The sequence below is a fragment of the Neoarius graeffei genome, chromosome 14 (assembly GCF_027579695.1).
Source record: "Neoarius graeffei isolate fNeoGra1 chromosome 14, fNeoGra1.pri, whole genome shotgun sequence".
NCBI classification, from domain to species: domain Eukaryota; kingdom Metazoa; phylum Chordata; class Actinopteri; order Siluriformes; family Ariidae; genus Neoarius; species Neoarius graeffei.
The window spans coordinates 3,645,162-3,667,162 of record NC_083582.1 but is presented as its reverse complement, the minus strand read 5'-3'; the positions used below and the strand labels follow the sequence as shown (position 1 = coordinate 3,667,162).

Below are 22,001 nucleotides of genomic sequence, written 5' to 3'. Positions count from 1 at the left end.
AGGAGTGCGGGAGTCGGAGGTGGAGAGAAAAACGTTGGCCAAGGAGCTGAGAAGAAACCGTAAAGAAGGGAACTCGGAGCTGTCTGTCTGTGTGAATGCTGTGGCCGTGACTGTCCAGGAAGTGTTTAACGTGAACCATCATCGTACGAGATGGACAGATTAGCAACAATAATCATATTGGAGGATAAATTCTGCCACGTTTCATTCATTTTAAATTGTTTTTGTCCCTTTTTTGATATTTACAGTTTATTACTGCAGAGTGAATGCTTTTTAAAAACTTAAAATATTAAAAAGCTACATTTCTAAATAAATTTAGAAATACATTCTACACATTAGTCACATTTGGAAAAAGATGTATATCTTACATCTCTCTCTCTCTCTCTCTCTCTCTCTCTCTCTCAGCTCTGGTGGATGAAGCGATAGACACGAAGTCTCTGTTGGATGCGTCCGAGGAGGCCATTAAACACGACCTGGAGAAATGTCATGTGGCTATGACCAATCATCAGCCTCAGATGCTGGTTGCCGGGGCGACGAGTATAGCGCGGAGAGCCAATCGGATCGTGCTGGTGGCGAAGCGGGAAGTGGAAAACTCCGAGGAGCCCAAGTTCAGAGAGACACTGCGGGAGGCGGCTAATGAGCTCAGCGCTTCAATATCGCCCATGGTGATGGGGGCCAAGGGCGTGGCCAACAACATACAGGACCCGAGTGAGACACGCACGCACGCACACATGCATCAGAACACATGAGGCTATATAAATTATAATTAAATCTCTCTCTCAGCTCTACAGAAAGGCTTTATGGACTCGGGTTACAAGATTTTGGCGTCAGTAGCGAAAGTGCGTGAAGCTTTTCAGCCTCCGGAGCCTGATTTCCCTCCTCCTCCTCCTCCAGACCTCCAGCAGCTCAGCGTGAGTCAGAGAGAGAGAGAGACATTATCTGAAATCAGACGCGTCCAATCTCTAACCGAGTTAACCTTTTACTGAAAGTGAAACACTGCATTTTATTTTTATACATACAAATACTTTAATATTTTTATATACCTTATTTACTGTTCATAATCCCTGATGCCCAACAACTAATCCCATAATGTCTGATCACTAATCCCACAATATCTGATCACTAATCCCATAATATTTGATCACTAATCCCATAATGTCTGATCAATAATCCCATGATGTCTGATCACTAATCCCTGATTAGTATCTCTAATTCCTTTTTGTTAAAAATAAGTCTAATCTGCAATTACTCATCACTAATACACAACCTTCTGTTTATAACTCTCTTTTTCCTAATCTTGGATTCTGAATTCTTAATCCCTCGACCTCAATATTCCTAATCCCTAATTATTAATATCTAATTATTAATCCCTAGTTTCACATCCCTAGTTTTTATAATCTCTGAGTGATTAGTGTTCATCAGTTTAACAGTACATTGTTTCTGAGCGGACCTCGTGTGGACCCACTGGATCAGAAACGGTGTTTTGCGGTTGGTTCCTGTTAGATTAACGATGAGGGCGCCCCCCCAAAGCCCCCCCTGCCTGAGGGTGAAGTCCCGCCCCCAAGGCCGCCGCCTCCTGAGGAGAAAGATGAGGAGTTTCCTGAGCAGAGAGCCGGAGAGATGGTCAGTGAGCCCATGATGGTGGCGGCGCGGCAGCTCCACGACGAGGCCCGCAAGTGGTCCAGCAAGGTGTGTGTGTGTGTGTGTGTGTGTGTGTGTGGCGCGCGGTGTGTGGTCGAGCATGAGGTGAAGATCGGCATGAAAATATAAGCCTGTGTGTGTGTGTGTAGGGTAATGACATCATCGGTGCAGCGAAGCGCATGGCCCTGCTGATGGCGGAAATGTCTCGGCTGGTGCGAGGAGGCAGTGGAAACAAGCGCGCGCTCATCCAGTGTGCGAAAGACATCGCCAAGGCTTCAGATGAGGTCACACGGCTCGCTAAGGAGGTGGCCAAGCAGTGCACAGATAAACGCATTCGAACCAACCTGCTGCAGGTACACACCAGCTTCAGGTGTCATTCCAGCTTCAGTTAATAAACTTAATAAAAAGTGTGTTTAACTCGTGTGTGCGTGTGTGCGTGCGTGTGTGCGTGTGTGTGTGTGTGTGGTTCTAGGTGTGTGAGCGGATCCCCACCATCAGCACTCAGCTGAAGATTCTCTCCACAGTGAAGGCGACCATGTTGGGACGGACAAACATCAGTGAGGAGGAGTCTGAACAGGTCAACACCCCCGCCCCACCCCCGCTTAGCGCTCAATCTCCTCATTCTCTCTCTCTCTCGCTCTGTCTCTGTGTGTCTCTCTCCTTGCTCTCATGCTCAATCTCCTCATTCTCTTTCTCTCTCACGCTCAATCTCCTCTCTCCCTCTTGCTCCGTCTCTCTCTCTCTCTCTCTCTCTCTCTCTCTCCTCCCTCTCTCTCTTGCGCTCTCTCCCCCTCCTCTCTCTTGCGCTCTCTCTCTCTCTCTCTCTCTCTCTCTCTCTCTCTCTCTCAATCTCCTCATTCTCTTTCTCTCTCCTCGCTCTCACGCTCAATCTCCTCTCTGTCTCCCTCTCTCTCACTTGCTTTCGCTCACACTCTCTCTCCTTGCTCTTGCGCTCAATCTCTCTGTCGCTCTTGCACTCTCTCCTCTCCTCACTCGCTCGCTCTCTCTCTCTCTCTCTCTCTCTCTCTGTGTGATTTGATTCTGTATGTTGATGAAACAGGAAATCAGAGTGATGGTGTGTCTGAGAGCGCAACTGATTTACAGCCAATAGCATTTGAGATACGCTGTAGCCCCGCCCCTTCCAGTCTCAACAAACCTATCAGCAGTTAGCAGAAAACACTCACTAATTCCAGAGCCAGTCTCTTCCCGACTCTCACCGATGGACACGGTGTATAAACACGCCCTTCTCCATCAGCCCGAGGTCGCGACCTGCCGACACTGAGCAGCTCCGTGTTCATGAAAGTCTCCTCTCCGTAAATAGTTACAAAGCTGCCGACTCTCCCAAACTCCACCCACAAACTCCGCCCTCTTCCTCAGGAATAAACTCCAAACATTATTCTCAGTTGGAAAAGTGAAGATGCGCAGATATAAACACACAGTTGAACCGTGTTTACTGCTAATAAGCTGCTACTGTAGAATGAGACACGCCCCTGGAAGGGGGCGGGGCATATGCTTCAGAGAGCATTTGATTAGATGATCACAAAGTTTTGTGTGTGTGTGTGTGTGTGTGTAACACTAAAGCTCAGGTCCTGATATGTACATTTCAGCTGCACTTTAAATAGAAAAGTTTAAAAATATTCACTCACACAGTTCATACCAACATATTCAATATTCAAACCTTGAATGTTTTTTAAACTAAAAAAGTGACCTTTTGGTTAATGAGGTGAAGAATCGGGTTGGATTTTGGTGCAGCAGAGCATTAATTAGCTGTGTGTGTGTGTGTGTAGGCGACGGAGATGTTGGTCCACAACGCTCAGAATCTGATGCAGTCGGTGAAGGAGACGGTGCGTGAGGCCGAGGCAGCGTCCATCAAGATCCGCACGGATGCCGGCTTCACACTGCGCTGGGTCCGGAAGACCCCCTGGTACCAGTGAGGAGGGACACACACACACACACACACACACACACACACACACACTCGGGTCCAGTCCCATCTGATGAGCAGCGGTTCCACTTTCACTTCCTTTTCTATCGTTTGTAATAAAACTGCAGGTTTTTTTCACTCAGATCTCGACTCTATCTTTTTTATATTTAAACCCTTTAATGCTGAATTTTTTTTATTCTCTGAATTATGGACCTGTTAATAACTTTTCTAATGTGTCTGAATGTCATGATGATCATCAGAACGTTGAGTTTTTTTCATCTGTGCCAGAAACACAATGTCTGCTGATATAAATGTCTGAAAGTGTTATGATGATGTAATCACATTTTCTCAGAGCTGAATTGAAAATGCACTACATTTTATTTGGAGCTTGGCAGCATTTTTTTTTTTTTTAATTTACATTATTTAAAGCTGAGGTCTGTAACATTTTACACATTTAATCAGAGTAACAGTTCAATCATTTCAAAGACGTGGAGATAAAACTTGTTTTCCATGTCGCACATCTTGTACTTGTTTTTCATTTCAAGTTTTTGTTCACTTTTTTTTTTCTGGCCCTGAAATTAGCTCTGCCCACATCTTGAATGAAGCTGCTCAGCTCTACCCACTTTTATTCGAAACATTACAGTGCCTGTACTTTTAAATGCTGCTTCAAAAGAGTCGTCGTGTTGCTTCTCAGCTTACAGTGGCGCTGAAAAACTGTTCAAAATACGAGAGGAGAGAAGTATAGTTTCAGAAAGAGTGGAGTAATGATGATATCCATCGTTCATAATGATCGAATATTATGTTCGATATTGCTGGTTTTCATGACGTTACCTGGTTCTATAAAATATCCCATCCCATCTCATTATCTCTTACAGGAAAAACACACACACACACACACACACACCTGAATATTCTGTGGAGTCGTCATGGTTGTGTCCCAAAATGCATATTACTCATTTACTGTAACTATGGCAACGTGTGCATGTGTGTATTTACTTCTGATACTATCTATTAGGTTTCTGGTCTTTGGGACGCAGTCAGATTGTGTTTTTGTTTATCGTGTCGCTAATCATCGACATGCGCCTGAGGTTAGGTAGATGTCAGAATATTCCATGCTGGAGTTCTGGAAACAGAGCTGAGGGTTTTATCTCCTGTGCAAACGTGGCATTTTATTTGGATTATTATTTTTTTTATCATCCTTATATTTGAGGTATTATTTTTAAACTAAACACCATTTATAATAACCGTAATAAGCCTTTGGCTTGGTGCTTTAGTAGTGTCTCTTACACACACACGCGCACACACACGCTGTTGATTCTCCTGCACACTCACTGAGCTGAACACACTAACACACTCGTGTATGAGTGTTTATAAAGTCTATGCATTTCTCACTGATGGTAATTGTTGTTTTTTTCTGTTGTTGTTGTTTGATTGTGAGTAGTGTGAATGTAAATAAGATCAGTGTGTGATGTACCGCTCGCTCATGTGCCTTATATTAAACCAACACACCACTTCTCAATGACTCGTGTGTGTGTGTGTGTGTGTGTGTGTGTGTGTGTGTGTGTGTCAGAGAGAGATTGATTTCATAGAGATGAATGATCAATACAGTAGAAATGATGAATAAATAGAGGAGCAGAGGAAATGCAGAACAGGAGAAGGGGGGTGAGGGAAGGGAGATGAAGGATGAATGGGTTAAAGGAGGAGAGAGAGATGAACAGCTCAGAGGAAGAAAGGGGAATGAAGAAGGTCTGAGAGGAAGGAAGGACAGTGAACATCACCCAGCATGAGAGGAAAATCCTGATCCTTACACACTGTGTGTGTGTGTGAGAGAGAGAGAGAGAGAGAGAGTGTGTGTATGTATGAGAGTGTGTGTGTGTGTGTGTGTGTGTGTGAGAGAGTGTATGAGTGTGTGTGTGTATGAGAGTGTGTGTGTGAGAGTGAGTGTATGAGTGTGCAGGGCCGTTGACAGCTTTGGCTGGGCCCGGGACAAAATAATCTGAGTGCCCCCCCCCCAAATAATCTGAGTGCCCCCCCCACACACACACACACACGCACGCACGCACATCGCCACACAGCAACCACCCACACCCAACCCCTCTTTTCACAGTCTCCATTCACTCCAACCCTTAAATAACAGGTATTCCAAGCCCATTATAACAGTCAACCATTTTATTTCAACATTTCAACATATTTACAGTTTGAACATTTCCTTAGTCTGCAACTATTCAGGTGCGAAATGCAATGCGCCGGACTTTTGCTGTGGCAAAGTCGTCAATAAGGTTATTGAAGTCCAGCTTCTTTGCAAGTTCGCGCTCTGTAGAGAGCATAGCCAGCCCATTGAGCCTCTCCTGTGACATGTTTGAGCGCAGGTAGTTGATAAACCAAAATGATTGTTTACGGGATGGAACTGGGCCTCAATGAGAACGGAGTTATGGCTTTCCCAAAATCTGAACATAGAAGCATCACCACTAGTGATGTGTACAGTGAGTTTTTCAGTGTATTTTTTTTGTCTTGTTTTTCATAAACGTCCTTTCCGTACTCGATTTAGAATGTTACAAAAAAAACTGACACCCTCCCAACCACATAACATTAGCCTATCTGACCTGGGGGCTGACACATTTATTACGGATAAACCAAAAGGATTACAACGTTCCCTGGATATAGAACTGGACCGAGAAGATTTCAAAATCTTAACGTGTAAGCAACAACAATAAAACAGAGGTTGTTTTATTCATTTAGGGCTTATTAGGCTACTTTCATTAATTGCGCTTTTCATACAGGCCTATCATTTTTCACTTGAGCAAGGGAATTGTTTGAAGAGTATCCAGTCTAAGCAAAAGTTTGTTTTGCAACAGACTAACCTCAAAACACCCCATTTATAGCCCATTCGTTACATTAAACTCTATCTAGCTGGCAATTTCACATGCCGTCGTATCTACACGGGATGATTTCCAACAAAATAAGGTTTAATTAACAAGAGGCAGCGTTCCACGGGCTTTCAGCTAACCGGAGTCCAGCTCAGCGCAGCTCAGCAAGCGTGCCTAAAACATTTGGATATGATTGCCACATACATATACACATACAAACAGCCACTCAAACCTCCACTGCCAAGCCTCTACCTCTCCAACGCCAGATTCATGTAAACAACACGGACGATTTGGAATTACAGCTGGAATTACCTTATTCTATTCTATAATCGGCTGGTCAGTGCTATACTCAATACTTAAGTGACTTACCCATCCAATGAGGATTCTTGTTTACAAGATGCCACATCTGAGTCGCTGACAAATCCTGAATTTCTGTAAAGATAACTGTGCAGAGGTTTATAAGCACGCAGTGCTTCACCACTGAACAGCGAGGGAAAGTTAATGAGGTAATCATACACGTCCGGGTATTCTGCTGGCAGTTCAAAATCCGGTCGTGAAAACTACGTCCGGTAAGCCATAAGGGTCACTAATCTGTAGATCGTTTATTTTAGACATATATCTAGTTATCTGTTCATTAGAAAAATGAGCCGTGTAGTCCGTCGGTTGAAATTGATCCATTCTGTACACGAGTGCAGCAGTATTCAGCGGTGTTTTTGACCGACAAGATGGCGGTTGTGTACTTTCCGGTCACGTGACTGCAAGATCTCTATAGTGCTGTGTTATTTGGCACCTTAATCAAAGACCAAACCATTTCTGCATTAGGGGTGGTACGTGGGTTCTTGAATCTATTTTCGAAGACAATAAAGGCAAAAGAACCAGAAATCATTCATTGAATACGAATATAGCACATTTTTCTCCCCCAAATCAACACATTTTGAAATGAAACAGAATGATTAATGGCATCTTCATGAGGGACCAGTTCTGGGCCCCCCCTCATGCCTGGGCCCGGGACAAAATACCCGGTTGTCCCCCCCTGTCGACGGCCCTGTGAGTGTGTGTATGAGAGTGTGTGTGTGTGTGTATGAGTGTGTGTGTGTATGAGAGTGTGTATGAGTGTGTGTATGTGAGAGAGTGTGTGTGTATGAGAGTGTGTATGAGTGAGTGAGTGTGTGTATGTGAGAGAGACAGTGTGTGTATGAGAGAGTGTCATACATGTCAACCTATACGGAATGTCCGTATTTTATACGGATTTGATTCAATAAACGCAGTATACGGGCATACAAATAAAGTTATACGGACGGATTCTTTAAAAAAACTTCAATATTTATTTAGAGCTATAATCAATTCCCACGATGATAAAAGAGCGCATAACATTTACAAACGTACTGTACACCACAGAAAGCACAGACAGCCAGTAAAGAGTCTTATGAAATCGCGCGTTATCTTGTGGTAGCAAGACTTTGCTCCACTTCTGATCATGCGCACACCGCATTGCGAGAATCCCGCCAACCGGGAAGTAACATTTTGTTTGAAACGCGTATTTCCACCTGAGCGACTTTCAATAGCGACTGAAAAGATTCTGAATGGGCACTCCGGCAAGATCAACACAGACACTTGCTGTGACGTGCAGCCTCGTGAGGTATTGGTGCAGAGCGCTAAAAAAGCTGTCATGGAGTACAATTCAGAACATTAGAGTGACACTTTGTGTTTTTGTCGAACATTGGAGCTTTGTATTCATTCTGAAGGTTTATTGTTATTAATATTGAATAAAAAGTAACTGGGATATATCATTGTTAATTATCATTCAAATTTTAGGTAAATTATTTTAATTTGCATTTTATAAGGGAAATACGGATTTTGGAGGTTGGTTATACAGGTTTGATTGACCAAAGGTTGACATGTATGGAGTGTGTGTATGAGAGTGTGTGTGTATGAGAGTGTGTATGAGAGTGTGTGTGTGTGTGTGTGTGTGTGTGTGTGTGTGTGTGTGTGTATGAGAGTGAGTGTGTGTATGTGAGAGAGACAGAGAGTGTGTATGAGAGTGTGTGTATGAGAGTGTGTGTGTGTGTGTGTGTGAGAGAGAGAGAGTGAGTGTATAAGTGTGTGTGTATGAGAGTGAGTGTGTGTGTGAGAGAGAGTGAGTGTATACGTGTGTGTGTATGAGAGTGTGTGTGAGAGAGAGAGTGTGTGTGTGTGAGAGAGTGTATAAGTGTGTGTGTATGAGAGTGAGTGTGTGTATGAGAGTGTGTGTATGTGAGACTGTGTGTGTGTATGAGAGTGTGTGTGTATGTGAGAGTGTGTGTATATGAGAGTGTGTATGAGAGTGTGTGTGAGTGTGTGTATGTGAGAGTGTGTGTGTATGAGAGTGTGTATGTGAGAGTGTGTGTGTATGAGTGTGTGTATGTATGAGTGTGTGTATGTGAGAGTATGAGTGTGTGTGTGTATGAGTGTGTGTGTTTGAGTGTGTATGTGAGAGTGTATGTATGTGAGAGTGTGTGTGTATGAGAGTGTGTATGTGAGAGTGTGTATGAGAGTGTATGAGTGTGTGTACGGTATGTGAGAGTGTGTATGAGTGTGTGTATGTGAGAGTGTGTATGAGTGTGTGTATGCGAGAGTGTGTATGAGTGTGTGTACGGTATGTGAGAGTGTGTATGAGTGTGTGTACGGTATGTGAGAGTGTGTATGAGTGTGTGTATGTGAGAGTGTGTATGAGTGTGTGTATGCGAGAGTGTGTATGAGTGTGTGTATGTGAGAGTGTGTGTATGAGCGTGTGTATGTGAGAGTGTATGAGTGTGTGTATGTGAGAGTGTGTGTATGAGTGTGTGTATGAGAGAGAGAGTGTATGAGAGTGTGTGTGAGAGAGTGTGTGTATGAGTGTGTGTATGTGAGAGAGACAGAGAATGTATGAGAGAGAGTGTGTGTGAGAGAGAGAGAGAGAGAGTGTGTATGTGAGAGAGAGAGAGAGAGAGATGGCTCAGCAGAAGGATGCTCGCACTCACACAGAGACAATGGTTTATGAAACACTGAGGTAAGAGATTAAACACCTCTCTCTCTCTGTGTCCTGCTTTCTGTCTGAGGGGGCGGAGTCTGACTGTGGATCAGATGGCTGTTAGTTAGCATTAGCATCACGGAGCCTGTACTTGCGGTGTCATTTCTGATCTGAACACACACAGTGTTAAACCGGTTATAACATGGAGGCAGCCGAGCCGAGGCGGGGAGAATATTAAACACACTCGCCTGCATTTCCGCAGAGAAAACGCAAAGTGTGCTTACTGAGCTGTAGCAGAACAGCTAGCATGCCAACATGCTAACAGTTAGCATACTAACATGCTAACAGTTAGCATATTAACATGCTAAAAGCTAGCATGTTAATGTTAACATGCTTATAGATAACATGCTAACAGCTAGCATTCTAACATGCTATTGATTAAAATGCTCATCTCATCTCATTATCTGTAGCCGCTTTATCCTGTTCTACAGGGTCGCAGGCGAGCTGGATCCTATCCCAGCTGACTATGGGCGAAAGGCGGGGTTCACCCTGGACAAGTCGCCAGGTCATCACAGGGCTGACACATAGACACAGACAACCATTCACACTCACATTCACACCTACGCTCAATTTAGAGTCACCAGTTAACCTAACCTGCATGTCTTTGGACTGTGGGGGAAACCGGAGCACCCGGAGGAAACCCACGCGGACACGGGGAGAACATGCAAACTCCACACAGAAAGGCCCTCGCCGGCCACGGGGCTCGAACCCGGACCTTCTTGCTGTGAGGCGACAGCAAGAAGGTCCACAAGACCACTACACCACCATGCCGCCCTGATTAAAATGCTATTTGTTAAAATTCTAACACTTTAAGGCTAATATGTTGATACCTATCATGCTAACATGCTAATGGCTAGTATGTTAATTTTTAGCATGCTAACACGCTGAGGGTGACATGCTAACAGCTAACATGTTAACAGTTAGCATGCTAACATCCTCAGGTGAACTTTGCATGCTACCATGCTAATCCTAACATGTTAACAGCTCTCATGATAACATGCTAATGGTGAACATGCTAACAACTCGCAAGCTAACAGCAGGCATGATATCGTAATGGGTAACATGCTAACAGCTAGCATGGTAACACATGAATGCTTATATGTGAATTGCTATCGTGTGTGCGTGTAAGTATTCCTAATGGCGTGGCCATTGAGTTGAAGTTGATTTGCTGTCAAAGTCTCAGATGAGCAGATCCTTGCCAAATGCATCATCACCTATGGGGGAAGGCAAGAACGACTCAGTCAAGCTTCCACTGATTAGCGGCAAAATGGAGGAAAACTGGAAGGATGAAAGGCGAGAGAAAGGCGAGTGCGGGTCAGAACCGATATCGTGTGTGATGGTGATTTGGCCTGAGGTGCCGTATGAAGTTTGGTGGATGTGTGGTGAAGTGTTACTGAGCAAAACTCCATTCATTTGAATGGGGCCAAAAATCAATGGAAGCCTATGGAGGAAAAAAGAGATGCGTGAAAACCAAGGAAAAGACGAGTGCAGGTCTCAGATGAGGGGATGGATCTGTGCGGGGACTTGGCCTGAGGCATCAAGTGAAGTTTCTTGAAGTTTGGTCACTCGGTTAAAAAAAATTGATGGAGAGTGAAAGTTTTTCTCCTGAAACACCATTCATTTTCAATGGGGCCAAAAATCAATGCAAGCCTATGGAGGAAAAAGGGATGAGCAAAAAGAAAGGAAAAATATGAGTGCGGGTCAGAACTGATTGCATGTATGTGTCGGGGGAGTTGGCCTGAAGGATCACATGAGGTTTGGTGCATCTGCGATGGAGCGTGTCCGAGTAGGACAATTCGATTCATGAGCCCTATTCATTCTCTATGGGAAAAAAACAAAAGAAAAACAACAAGAGAATGGGCGCGTTGATCCAAAAGCTGTATGCAAGCACACTACACCACTTCGGGCCAGACGTCTCAGAGTTGGAACGGTGTCTCTATCTCGAACGCCCTAGGAGGAGGAGTGGATCCAAAAAACGTGTCGGAATAAGGCAGAATAAGTAAACTAAAGAACAGCAGTAGTGTGCTTGAGCAAGCACACTAATCACACACACACAGAGTCACGTGACCCTGCCAGCACACTCCTGTAGGGGTGAGTGTGAGGTGAGGAAGTGCTGCTGGTGAACTCACTCACGATCAGTGTTTTATCAGGATTAAACACTGGCAGGGTGGGTGTGGCTATATTTATTTCTCTGTTTACTCAATAAATATATTTTTAAAATACTTTAATGATTTAAAAAAAATCAGGAATAGATAAATAACTAAATACAGAAGTTGAGCATTTTTAAAATATTTATAAATGATCACAAATAAATATGTCCATAAATACAGAATGAACACTGAGGAATACAAAGGCAAAAATTAGTAAACAAGCATGAAATAATTTGTACATGATACATAAATAATCTGAACATACACATGATTTATACAAATATATTTTAATTACACAATATATATATAATTTTCCAGATTTTCATGAAGCTTTATCATGGTTGCTAATTGAGTATCTTTATATCTATGCTATATGACCAAAAGTATGTGCACCCCCGAACATCACACCCATATGTGGTTCTTATTCAAACTGTTACTACAAAGCAACAGGAAGTTGACAATTCTCTAGAAAGTCTCTGTGTGCTGCACCATTACAGTTTCTCTTCACTGGAACTCAGAGTCCAGTCCTGTTCCAGCATGAATGACGATGCTCCTGTACACACAGTGAACTCCATGAAGACGTGGTGTGTGAAGGTTGGAGTGAAGAACTCGAGTGTCCTGCACAGTGTCCTGCACAGAGCCCTGACTGAACTCAACCCCACTGAACAGCTTTAGGATAAACTGGAACTGGAGCCTCAACATCCCAACATCAGGGTCTGATCTCACTAATGAACACACACACCCACAGCCACACCCCAAAATCTAGTGGAAAGCCTTCCCAGAAGAGAAGAGAAGAGAAGAGAGGAGCTCATTATAACAGTAAAGAGAAATAAATCTGGAATGAGATGGTCAACAGGGATATATGGGTGTGACGGTCAGGGGTGCACATACTTTTGGCTGTATAAGTAGATTTACTTGCTAAGTAGTGTGTACTACAGGTAGGGCACGATATAACTAACTGACACACTTATCATGTGAGCAAAGAAACACAGAAATCAATGATGCTGAAATAAATTAATAATAAAAAGCAACAACGATGACAATAATAATGTCGTTATTTTCGTTGTTTTTATTATTGTTGATTCTTCTTCTTCTTCTTCTTCTTATTATTATTATTATTATTTCAGGAATAAATAAATAGAAATATTTATAAATGAAGTAAGTAATAATGAGTATAGAAAATTAGAGGAATACAAAAAGGAAAAATTAAAAAACAAAAAATAATCATGTCCGTATTTTTGGAATTTATAAAATTATTGTACATTTTTTAAATATAATTTTCACAGATCTGTTTCACTTCCGGGTTCTCCTCGATCTGTGCTTCATTTCCTTTTTTTCTTTTTGTATTTATCGCGTGATGATTCCAGACAGATATTAGACACAACATTACTTCAACCAATCAGATTCCGATATGATCCCTCGCCTGGTCAGTGACTCCGCCCATCGTTGATGTTAGCCAATCAGCCATGGCGATAGTGCGAGACCGTTTCCGGTTTCTCTGACGCTCCCGGCGCACACGCGCAGCTCCCAGGATTAGCCCCGCCCACTGTCAAAGACTGTTACTGTGGGAGTGCGGCGCGCGGCGCTTCTGCTGCACAGGTCTGATCCGGTTCCGCCATGCCCACAGCAGGGTGAGTGAGCGCGCGCACAGCGGGAATGTTCCAGAACGGCGGAGTTTATTTACCTCAGAGAGAGACAGACAGGGGGAGAGAGAGACAGGGGGAGGGAGAGAGAGAGAGAGAGAGGGGGGGGAGAGACAGACAGGGGGAGAGAGAGACAGACGGGGAGAGACAGACAGGGGGAGGGAGAGAGAGAGAGAGAGAGAGGGGGGGGGGGAGAGACAGACAGGGGGAGAGAGAGACAGACGGGGAGAGACAGACAGGGGGAGGGAGAGAGAGAGAGAGAGAGAGAGAGGGGGGGGGGGAGAGACAGACAGGGAGAGAGAGAGACAGACAGGGGGGAGAGAGAGAGAGAGAGAGAGAGACGGGGGGGGGGGGGAGAGAGTGTGTGTTACACACATCACACATGTTTGTGTTGATGTTTCTGTGGGTTGTGTATATGGTGTGTGTGAATATGGTGTCTATGTGTGTGTATGGTGTGTGTATATGGTGTATGTGTGTGTGGGTGTGTGTATATGGTGTGTGGGTGTGTGTATATGGTGTATGTGTGTGTGTGTATGGTGTGTGTGTGTGTGTGTATATGGTGTGTGTGTATATGGTGTGTGTGTATATGGTGTGTGTGTATATGGTGTATGTGTGTGTGTATGGTGTGTGTGTGTGTATGGTGTGTGTGTGTGTATATGGTGTGTGTGTGTATATGGTGTATGTGTGTGTGTATGGTGTGTGTGTATATGGTGTATGTGTGTGTGAATATGGTGGGTGTGTGTGCAAAAATGAGAAGAGATTTGAGTCAGCAGTAAGCCATATGTTGGACATGTGGAACCCAACTGAAACCTGACACACCCCTCCCCCTCTCTCCCCCATTCCTTCTCTGTGTGTGTGTCTTCCTCCGTCCCCCTTCTCCCTCTCCCTCCGTCCCCCTCTCCCCCCTCTCTCCCGTCCCCCTCTCCCCCCGTCCCCCTCTTCCCCCGTCCTCTCCCTCCTCTGTCCCCCTCGTCCCCATGCCCCTTCCCCTGACCCCTCTTCTCCCTCTCCTCTCCCCCATCCCCCTCCTCTCCCCCCATCTCCCTCCCTCCTCTCCCCCGTCCCCCTCCTCTCCCCCGTCCCCCTCCTGTCCCCCTCTCCCTCCTCTCTCCCCATCCCTCCCGTCCCTCTTGCCCCCGTCCACCTCGTCCCCCTCTCCCCCGTCTCCCTCCCTCCTCTCCCCATCACCCTCTCCCCGTCTCCCTCTCTTCTCCCGTCCCCCTTCTCTCCCCCCTTCTCTCCCGTCCCCCTTCTCCCCGTCCCCCCCCCCCCCCTCTCTCTCTCTCCCCCCCTCCTCTCCCCCGTGCAGTGAGAACGCTCTGTTTGGGATGGGTAATCCCCTACTGGACATCTGTGCTGTCGTGGACAAAGATTTTCTGGATAAGTAAGTAAAATAATTGTCAATTTAAGACACATTTGGACAAATGCAGTACTTTGTCCTGGGGGTGGAGTTTCTGCTTGGACGTCCCTGTGCCTAAGTATGGGCTTCTTTGCACCGAAGCTGGAGGCACTTTGTGCCCAGAGGCTTCTCCTGTCTAGGCAGGGGCTTCTTCCATCCAGTCTGTGGATTTTTGGGTGCAAATAGGGGCTTATTCTGAATTATTTTTTTACCCACTGAACCCCTTCAGCCATATCAGGGGCTTCTTGCGCACCAGTGTGAGGTTCTTATACCAGTTTAAGAGTCATCAAAGTCGAGGCTTTTTGCTTTTTCATTCTCTGTTATTAGCATGGGAACGATTTTAGGCAAGATTGAAATAGCCTGCAGGTTAACTGACTGTAGTGTGTGTGTGTGTGTGTGTGTGTGTGTGTGTAGGTATGGCCTGAAGCCCAATGATCAGATCCTGGCAGAGGAGAAGCACAAAGTGCTGTGAGTATCACTGCCAAGTCTCGACATGTAGATGGTGACAAAAGCTTAGGAATAAGCAGTAGTTCGCCACTCCCCAGCTGTCCTCTGTGTGACCCGCTTGGTCATTTTATGCCATGTGTTGTTCAGAAGACCCTACAGTGATGATTTACAGGTTTTAATCATATTCTCCAGTAAATATCTAATATCATTTGTTAATCAACAAGAAAACAGGAGGAGAAATAAAACAATGAAAGATTTGGTCAGTGATATAAAAGTACTGTGAGAAACACCGCCACCTACTGGAACAGAACAACAATAATAAATAATGTTTTTAATTTATATACAAATAAAAGATTTCACATAATAATGCGTACTGCTGATTGTGTGTGTGTGTGTGTGTTTTCCAGGTTTGATGAACTTGTGAAGAAGAGTAAAGTGGAGTACCATGCAGGCGGCTCGACACAGAACTCTGTTAAAGTTGCACAGGTCTAAAGTTAATCTCTCCTTCTCATCTCATCTCATCTCATTATCTCAAGCCGCTTTATCCTTCTACAGGGTCGCAGGCAAGCTGGAGCCTATCCCAGCTGACTATGGGCGAAAGGCGGGGTACACCCTGGACAAGTCGCCAGGTCATCACAGGGCTGACACATAGACACAGACAACCATTCACACTCACATTCACACCTACGGTCAATTTAGAGTCACCAGTTAACCTAACCTGCATGTCTTTGGACTGTGGGGGAAACCGGAGCACCCGGAGGAAACCCACACGGACACGGGGAGAACATGCAAATTCCACACAGAAAGGCCCTCGCCGGCCACGGGGCTCGAACCCAGGACCTTCTTGCTGTGAGGCGACAGCGCTAACCACTACACCACCGTGCCGCCCATCTCTCCTTCTGTCTGAGTTAATCATAAAGATCAACACGTTTTTTATCTGTTTATGCAGAGCATCTGCTGGACACACCCCTGTGAATGAGCTGTTACTATGGAAATGGGAACATATATCAGAACGAGTAGATTAATATAAACCTGCACTACAGTCAGAGAGAATTAATCAACACCTTCTGACCAATCAGAGTTCAGAATTCAGCAGCGCTGTGGAGTAAAATATAATAAACAGGTGTGTGTGTGTGTGTGTGTACAGTGGATGATCCAGAAGCCCCACAAGGTGGGGACGTTTTTCGGCTGTATAGGGAAGGATCACTTTGGGGAGATCCTGAAGCAGAAAGCAGCTGAAGCTCATGTGGACGCTCATTATTACGAGCAGAGCGAACAACCAACGGGAACCTGCGCAGCCTGTATCACCGGGGACAACAGGTCTCACACACACACACACACACACACACACACACACACACACACACACACACACGGGTCATTACACCGCAGTTATATAGTCTCAACATTGTGTTACTCTGTGTGTGTGTGCAGGTCTCTGGTTGCTAATCTGGCAGCTGCAAACTGTTACAATAAGGAGAAACATCTGGATCTGGAGAATAACTGGAACCTGGTGGAGAAAGCAAGAGTGTACTATATCGCTGTGAGACACACACACACACACACACTATAGTCAATATTGGTTTCAGAGTAACTCAGGTAATATTGTGGTGTGTGTGTGTGTGTGTGTGTGTGTGTGTAGGGTTTCTTCCTGACCGTATCTCCGGACTCGGTGCTGAAGGTGGCCAAACACGCAGGAGACCACAACAAGATCTTCGGCCTGAACCTCTCAGCTCCCTTCATCAGTCAGTTCTTCAAAGAGCCGCTGATGAATGTCATGCCCTACGTCGACATCCTGTTCGGCAATGAGACGGTGTGTGTGTGTGTGTGATGATTTAGTTTCTATATATTTAGACATGTTAAACACACTGCTGTCCTGCTACTGATGTCATCATTAGATTTAATTTCCAGCAAGACGTAGATTATTTGTTGTTGTTATTATGAATTGTTTTTTAAATTATTTTATATGTTTTATATTTATTATGTTCTCTATTTTTGTTCTGCAGGAAGCCGCTACGTTTGCAAAGGAGCAGGGATTTGAGGTGAATGTGTGTGTGTATACACACACACACACACACACACACACGGTTGGTGACTGAGAGACAGTCTTAAGCTGACACTCTGTACACATCACTCTCTGAGCCACACACGAGATCAAAGCGGCCACAACATGGTTACCATGACAACAGTCTGACACTAATAATTAAAAAACCTGAAACTTCATCATCCAGGGTTGCTATGGTTACAATACACACAGCACAAGACCACACCAGCACAAGTCTCCGTGTGTGTGTGTGTGTGTAGACGGATGATATCGAGGAGATTGCGCGCAGGGTGCAGCTCCTCCCCAAAGAGAACAAGAACAGACAGAGGATCGTGGTGTTCACTCAGGGGCAGTACGACACCGTCGCCACTGTGGGTACGGCACACACACACACACACACTGCTGTGGTACACATCCAGCACTCACACTCATATTCAAATGTGGAAAATTTAGTTTTAGGGGAAAATGTGAGAATATCCACTTTAAGACTATGTTCCAAAATTATTTGCACCCTTCTCCCGAACCGCTGCCCACAAAATAGTGACAGTAATTCGCACAGCTTAGTGTTCCTCTAACAAAAACTACTTTAACTTCCTTATATAAATAATAGCACTGTTTCTGAAAACATTTGGTGCAAAAATATTGATACCCTCAAGAATATTTATTATACAGTACTTTGCAAAAGTATTCATACCCCTTGAACTTTTTCACATTTTTCCACCTTACAACCACGAACTTAAAAGTTTTTTATTGAGATTTTATGTGATAGACCAACACAGAGTAGCACAGAATTGTGAAGTGAAATGAAAATGATAAATGGTCTTCAAAATTTTAAACAAATAAAAATCTGAAAAATGTGATGTGCATTAGTATTCAGTCCCCCTGCGTCAATACTTTGTAGAGCCACCTTTTGCTGCAATTACAGCTGCAAGTCTTTTGTGGTATGTCTCTACCAGCTTTGCACATCTAGACACTGAAATTTTTGCCCATTCTTCTTTGCAAAGTAGCTCAAGCTCAGCCAGATTGGATGGAGAGCGTCTGTGAACAGCAATTTTCAAGTCTTGCCACAGATGCTCAATGGGATTTCGGTCTGGACTTTGACTGGGCCATTCTAACACATGAATATTCTTTGATCTAAACCATTCCATTGTAGCTCTGGCTGTATGTTTAGGGTCATTGTCTTGCTGGAAGGTGAATCTCCTTCCCAGTCTCAAGTCTTTTGCAGCCTCCAACAGGTTTTCTTCCAGGATTGCCCTGTATTTAGCTCCATCCATCTTCCCATCAACTCTGACCAGCTTCCCTGTCCCTGCTGAAGAAAAGCATCCCCATAGCATGATGCTGCCACCACCATGTTTCACAGTGGGGATGGTGTGTGCAGGGTGATGAGCAGTGTTAGTTTTCCGCCACACATAGCGCTTTGCATTTAGGCCAAAAAGTTCAACTCTGGTCTCATCTGACCAAAGCACCTTCTTCCACATGTTTGCTGTGTCCCCTACATGGCTTCTTATGCCTGTCTTTCAACAATGGCTTTCTTCTTGCCACTCTTCCAAAAAGGCCAGATTTGTGGAGTGTACGACTTATAGTTGTCCTGTGCACAGATTCTCCCACCTGAGCTGTGGATTTCTGCAGCTCCTCCAGAGTGATCATGGGCCTCTTGGCTGCTTCTCTGACCAGTGCTCTCCTTGCTCGCTCTGTCAGTTTAGGTGGACGGCCGTGTCTTGGTAGGTTTGCAGTTGTGCCATACTTTTTCCATTTTTGAATGATGGATTGAACAGTGCTTCTTGAGATGTTCAGAGCTTGGGATATTTTTTTATAACCTAACCCTGCTTTAAACTTCTCCAGAACTTTATCCCTGACCTGTCTGGTGAGTTCTTTGGTCTTCATGATGCTGTTTGTTCTTCAGTGTTCTCTAACAAACCACTGAGGCCTTCACAGAACAAATGTATTTATGCTGAGAGTAAATTACACACAGTAGGACTCTATTAACTAATTAGACGACTTCTGAAGGCAATTGATTGCACTGGATTGTATTTAGAGGTATCAGAGTACAGGGGGTTGAATACTAATGCACACCACATTTTTCAGATTTTTATTTGTTTAAAATTTTGAAGACCATTTATTGTTTTCGTTTCACTTCACAATTCTGTGCTACTCTGTGCTGGTCTATCACATAAAATCTCAAAAAAAAAAACTTTTAAGTTCGTGGTTGTAAGGTGGAAAAATGTGAAAAAGTTCAAGGGGTATGAATACTTTTGCAAGGCACTGTATATGCAAAAAAGTTTTTCATTTGCTTTCATTCTCTACAAACTCTCATGATACCTTTCACCATTTCTCTCTCTCTCTCTCTGTGTCCTCCCCCCCAGGTGAGAAGGTGACGAGGTTCCCGGTGGTGGATATTGATCAGAATGATATTGTGGACACTAACGGAGCAGGAGACGCGTTTGTAGGAGGTAATTAATTAAATCTTCTCTTTGTTTTGTGTGTGTGTGTGGGGTCGGTCCTGATCTGCTGTATCTGCCTGTTTAATATAAAGCCAGCGTTACAGCTGTAAGGTGTCTCCGGAAGGCTGAAGGTTGGTCATGAATCAGAAACTCCGAAGCCACTTGGATCTTCATCACTTCTTCCCAAGGAGATATGCTGTTTGAGGGCAAAACATCAGTCCATTGCTAAGATATTACCTCACTTCCTGTTTTCAGTAGCACTCCCCAAGTTACAAATGAACACTCAGCTTGCTTATTAGCTTTCGGTCATGTTGTTAAACGTATCGTATGTTCACACGTTTCCTTGTCCTTTTCTCCTGTTTGGAGACTCGGACATCCAAGCACATTACGGATAAAACATCCTTTGTGTCAAAAATCCAAAAAACAACTTGTGATAGTTGGGGTTGGATCAGAAAACAGCCTGATGATTTGGATAAAACTGGTAGGAGAAGAAGCAAAAGAATATCTTCTCAAAATTCCTGTTTGAGGAACCACAGATTCCTTCTGTTGGAAAAGCTCTGAGGAAACACCTTCAGGGAACGGAGAGAAAGACCAGTCAGGGGTTGGTGTTGACTGGTTCCAACATCATCACAGTTTTACTAATTTGTGAATTATAGCGCCACCTGGAGGGGATTCATATAAACCTTCATGGAGTCGCTTTGGATGAGACCATTTACTTTAATCTCAGACGTCTGGTCTGAATACGTCTCAGTGTTGGTGAGACATGTCCTCACTTCCTAATGGAGACTTTGCTATCAGGTTTGTTTGCCTGCTCTGGACAAACTGTCCGTGATATCGGGTTTTGTTTGGGACGATCTCACCATGCTGTGATCCATGATGAGTGGGTGAAAAACTGAAACAGCCAACGTAGCAGAAATGAACTTCACGCTGTCCGAGTTTACGGTGACCATCGCCTTTCTACGACGTGATGCGGAGTTGTTGTTAAAGCATGCCCAGCGTTGCCCATTTGGTGTCAGAAGGGTGAGGTGGCGTACACCAGCACGGCTCTGTGGGTAACAGACTGTCCCAGCGTTCTCTTGGCTGTTGTAAGATTTCTGTAGAGCAGCAAACAAACTCAACAACGGCACTAATACGTGAAGACCAGCGCCACCTAAAGGACGTCCACTCTACTGCAGTGTGCACCCCCGGGTGATGTATAAAATTAAGGAATAAAAATAGACTTTATGGCTTTTCATGTCTTTTGCTGGGAAATAACAAAATAATTCCATTCTACTGTATTTTTATTTAAAATATCTACCAAAACAGAGCAACATGAACAGCTCGGTGTTTACTTTGTTTAATATAAGATGATTAATCGAATTTGTTTAAAAGACACCCATTTTATTTTATGTTATTTATTTTGATTCAGTGGGATCTCAGTGCAGATGCTCCCAAAAGTCAAGCCAGCTAAGACTGGTGTTTGTTTTCCATGATGTGGTGTAGTCTATCAGATCTCCGTCAGGTTGGAATGGATGGGTAACGCATCTGTTCTCCCAAACCCACTGGCTGGATAACGGGCAGGATTATTAATTATCAACCAGGAGGCGTCATAATGGGAATTCGGATAATTGAGAATCAAGATATTGTGGTGGTTTGAGGGTCTCGTGTGTGTGTGTGTGTGTGTGTGTGTGTGTGTGTGTGTTTATTTCAGGGTTCCTCTCTGCGCTGGTTCAGGAGAAATCTCTGGAGCAGTGTATCCACGCAGGTCACTACGCCGCTAATGTCATCATCCAGCGCTCGGGATGCACCTTCCCTGAGAAACCGGACTTTCATTAAACCTCTCTCTCTCTCTCTCTCTCTCTTAAGCGACATGACTCGCGTGCCTCTACATTTGTTTACAGTTGCTTCCAGGGCATTCTTAAGCGCAAAAAACAAAATGTGATAACGGCTTAAACGTGTTTGGTTGAGAACGGTACAGAGTGCACCACGTCCTGAAGCCGCCGCCGTGTATCAGTGACAGGAAGTGATGTGTGAGCTCTGATTTTCCACTCGTACAGTCTTAAAGAGTCAAAGCTGAACTTTTTTTTTTTTTTTTTAATTAGGTCCAAATGAGACGGAGCCGCTGTGGTCGTGTAAATCTCTGGGTTTATCTTTATTAACTGGAGTGTTTCAAAGATTTCAGTTTCACTGTTCGATCAGCTGTGTTTGTTTCTTGCAGCACACCAAACTCTTAAACGCACAAATGATAAATATGCATGAGGTACGTCTTACACTGTCTTACGGTCTCTCACACTCACTCCAATAAAGAGGTCATTATTCTCCCTGTGTCATGTCTGCACTCGTTTAAGTATTTTGACTTAAACACACCTCATTCAGTTTATCAGCTCATGAATATGTAATGTGTATAAGAGCTGTGTTTG

At 44.3% G+C, this 22,001-nt stretch overlaps 2 protein-coding genes across 3 annotated transcripts in view; both read left to right on the top strand.

The window, feature by feature from the left end:
- Nucleotides 1-5,081, top strand: part of LOC132897890 (vinculin-like) — a 55,416-nt gene extending 50,335 nt beyond the window's left edge. Inside the window, exons 16-21 of the mRNA XM_060939149.1 lie at nt 403-705; nt 781-908; nt 1,501-1,686; nt 1,788-1,991; nt 2,111-2,215; nt 3,426-5,081. Coding sequence (XP_060795132.1) covers nt 403-705; nt 781-908; nt 1,501-1,686; nt 1,788-1,991; nt 2,111-2,215; nt 3,426-3,572 — 1,073 coding nt within the window. The 3' untranslated portion in view covers nt 3,573-5,081. The remainder of the gene's footprint in view (nt 1-402; nt 706-780; nt 909-1,500; nt 1,687-1,787; nt 1,992-2,110; nt 2,216-3,425) is intronic.
- A 4,129-nt stretch (nt 5,082-9,210) lies between these two features.
- On the top strand, nt 9,211-21,900 carry adkb (adenosine kinase b). 2 transcript variants are annotated; one of them, XM_060939147.1, is made up of 11 exons: nt 9,211-9,457; nt 14,581-14,655; nt 15,085-15,138; nt 15,525-15,603; nt 16,265-16,437; nt 16,552-16,660; nt 16,760-16,930; nt 17,124-17,159; nt 17,422-17,536; nt 19,525-19,611; nt 21,293-21,900. In XM_060939147.1, exons 1-11 carry the CDS (start codon nt 9,399-9,401, stop codon nt 21,415-21,417), a joined length of 1,083 nt encoding a protein of 360 aa, XP_060795130.1. In that variant the 5' UTR covers nt 9,211-9,398; the 3' UTR covers nt 21,418-21,900. The 2 variants fall into 2 exon arrangements, with proteins under 2 accessions (XP_060795130.1, XP_060795131.1); XM_060939148.1 differs by lacking the exon at nt 9,211-9,457 and adding an exon at nt 13,154-13,259.
- Nucleotides 21,901-22,001: the final 101 nt, after the last annotated feature.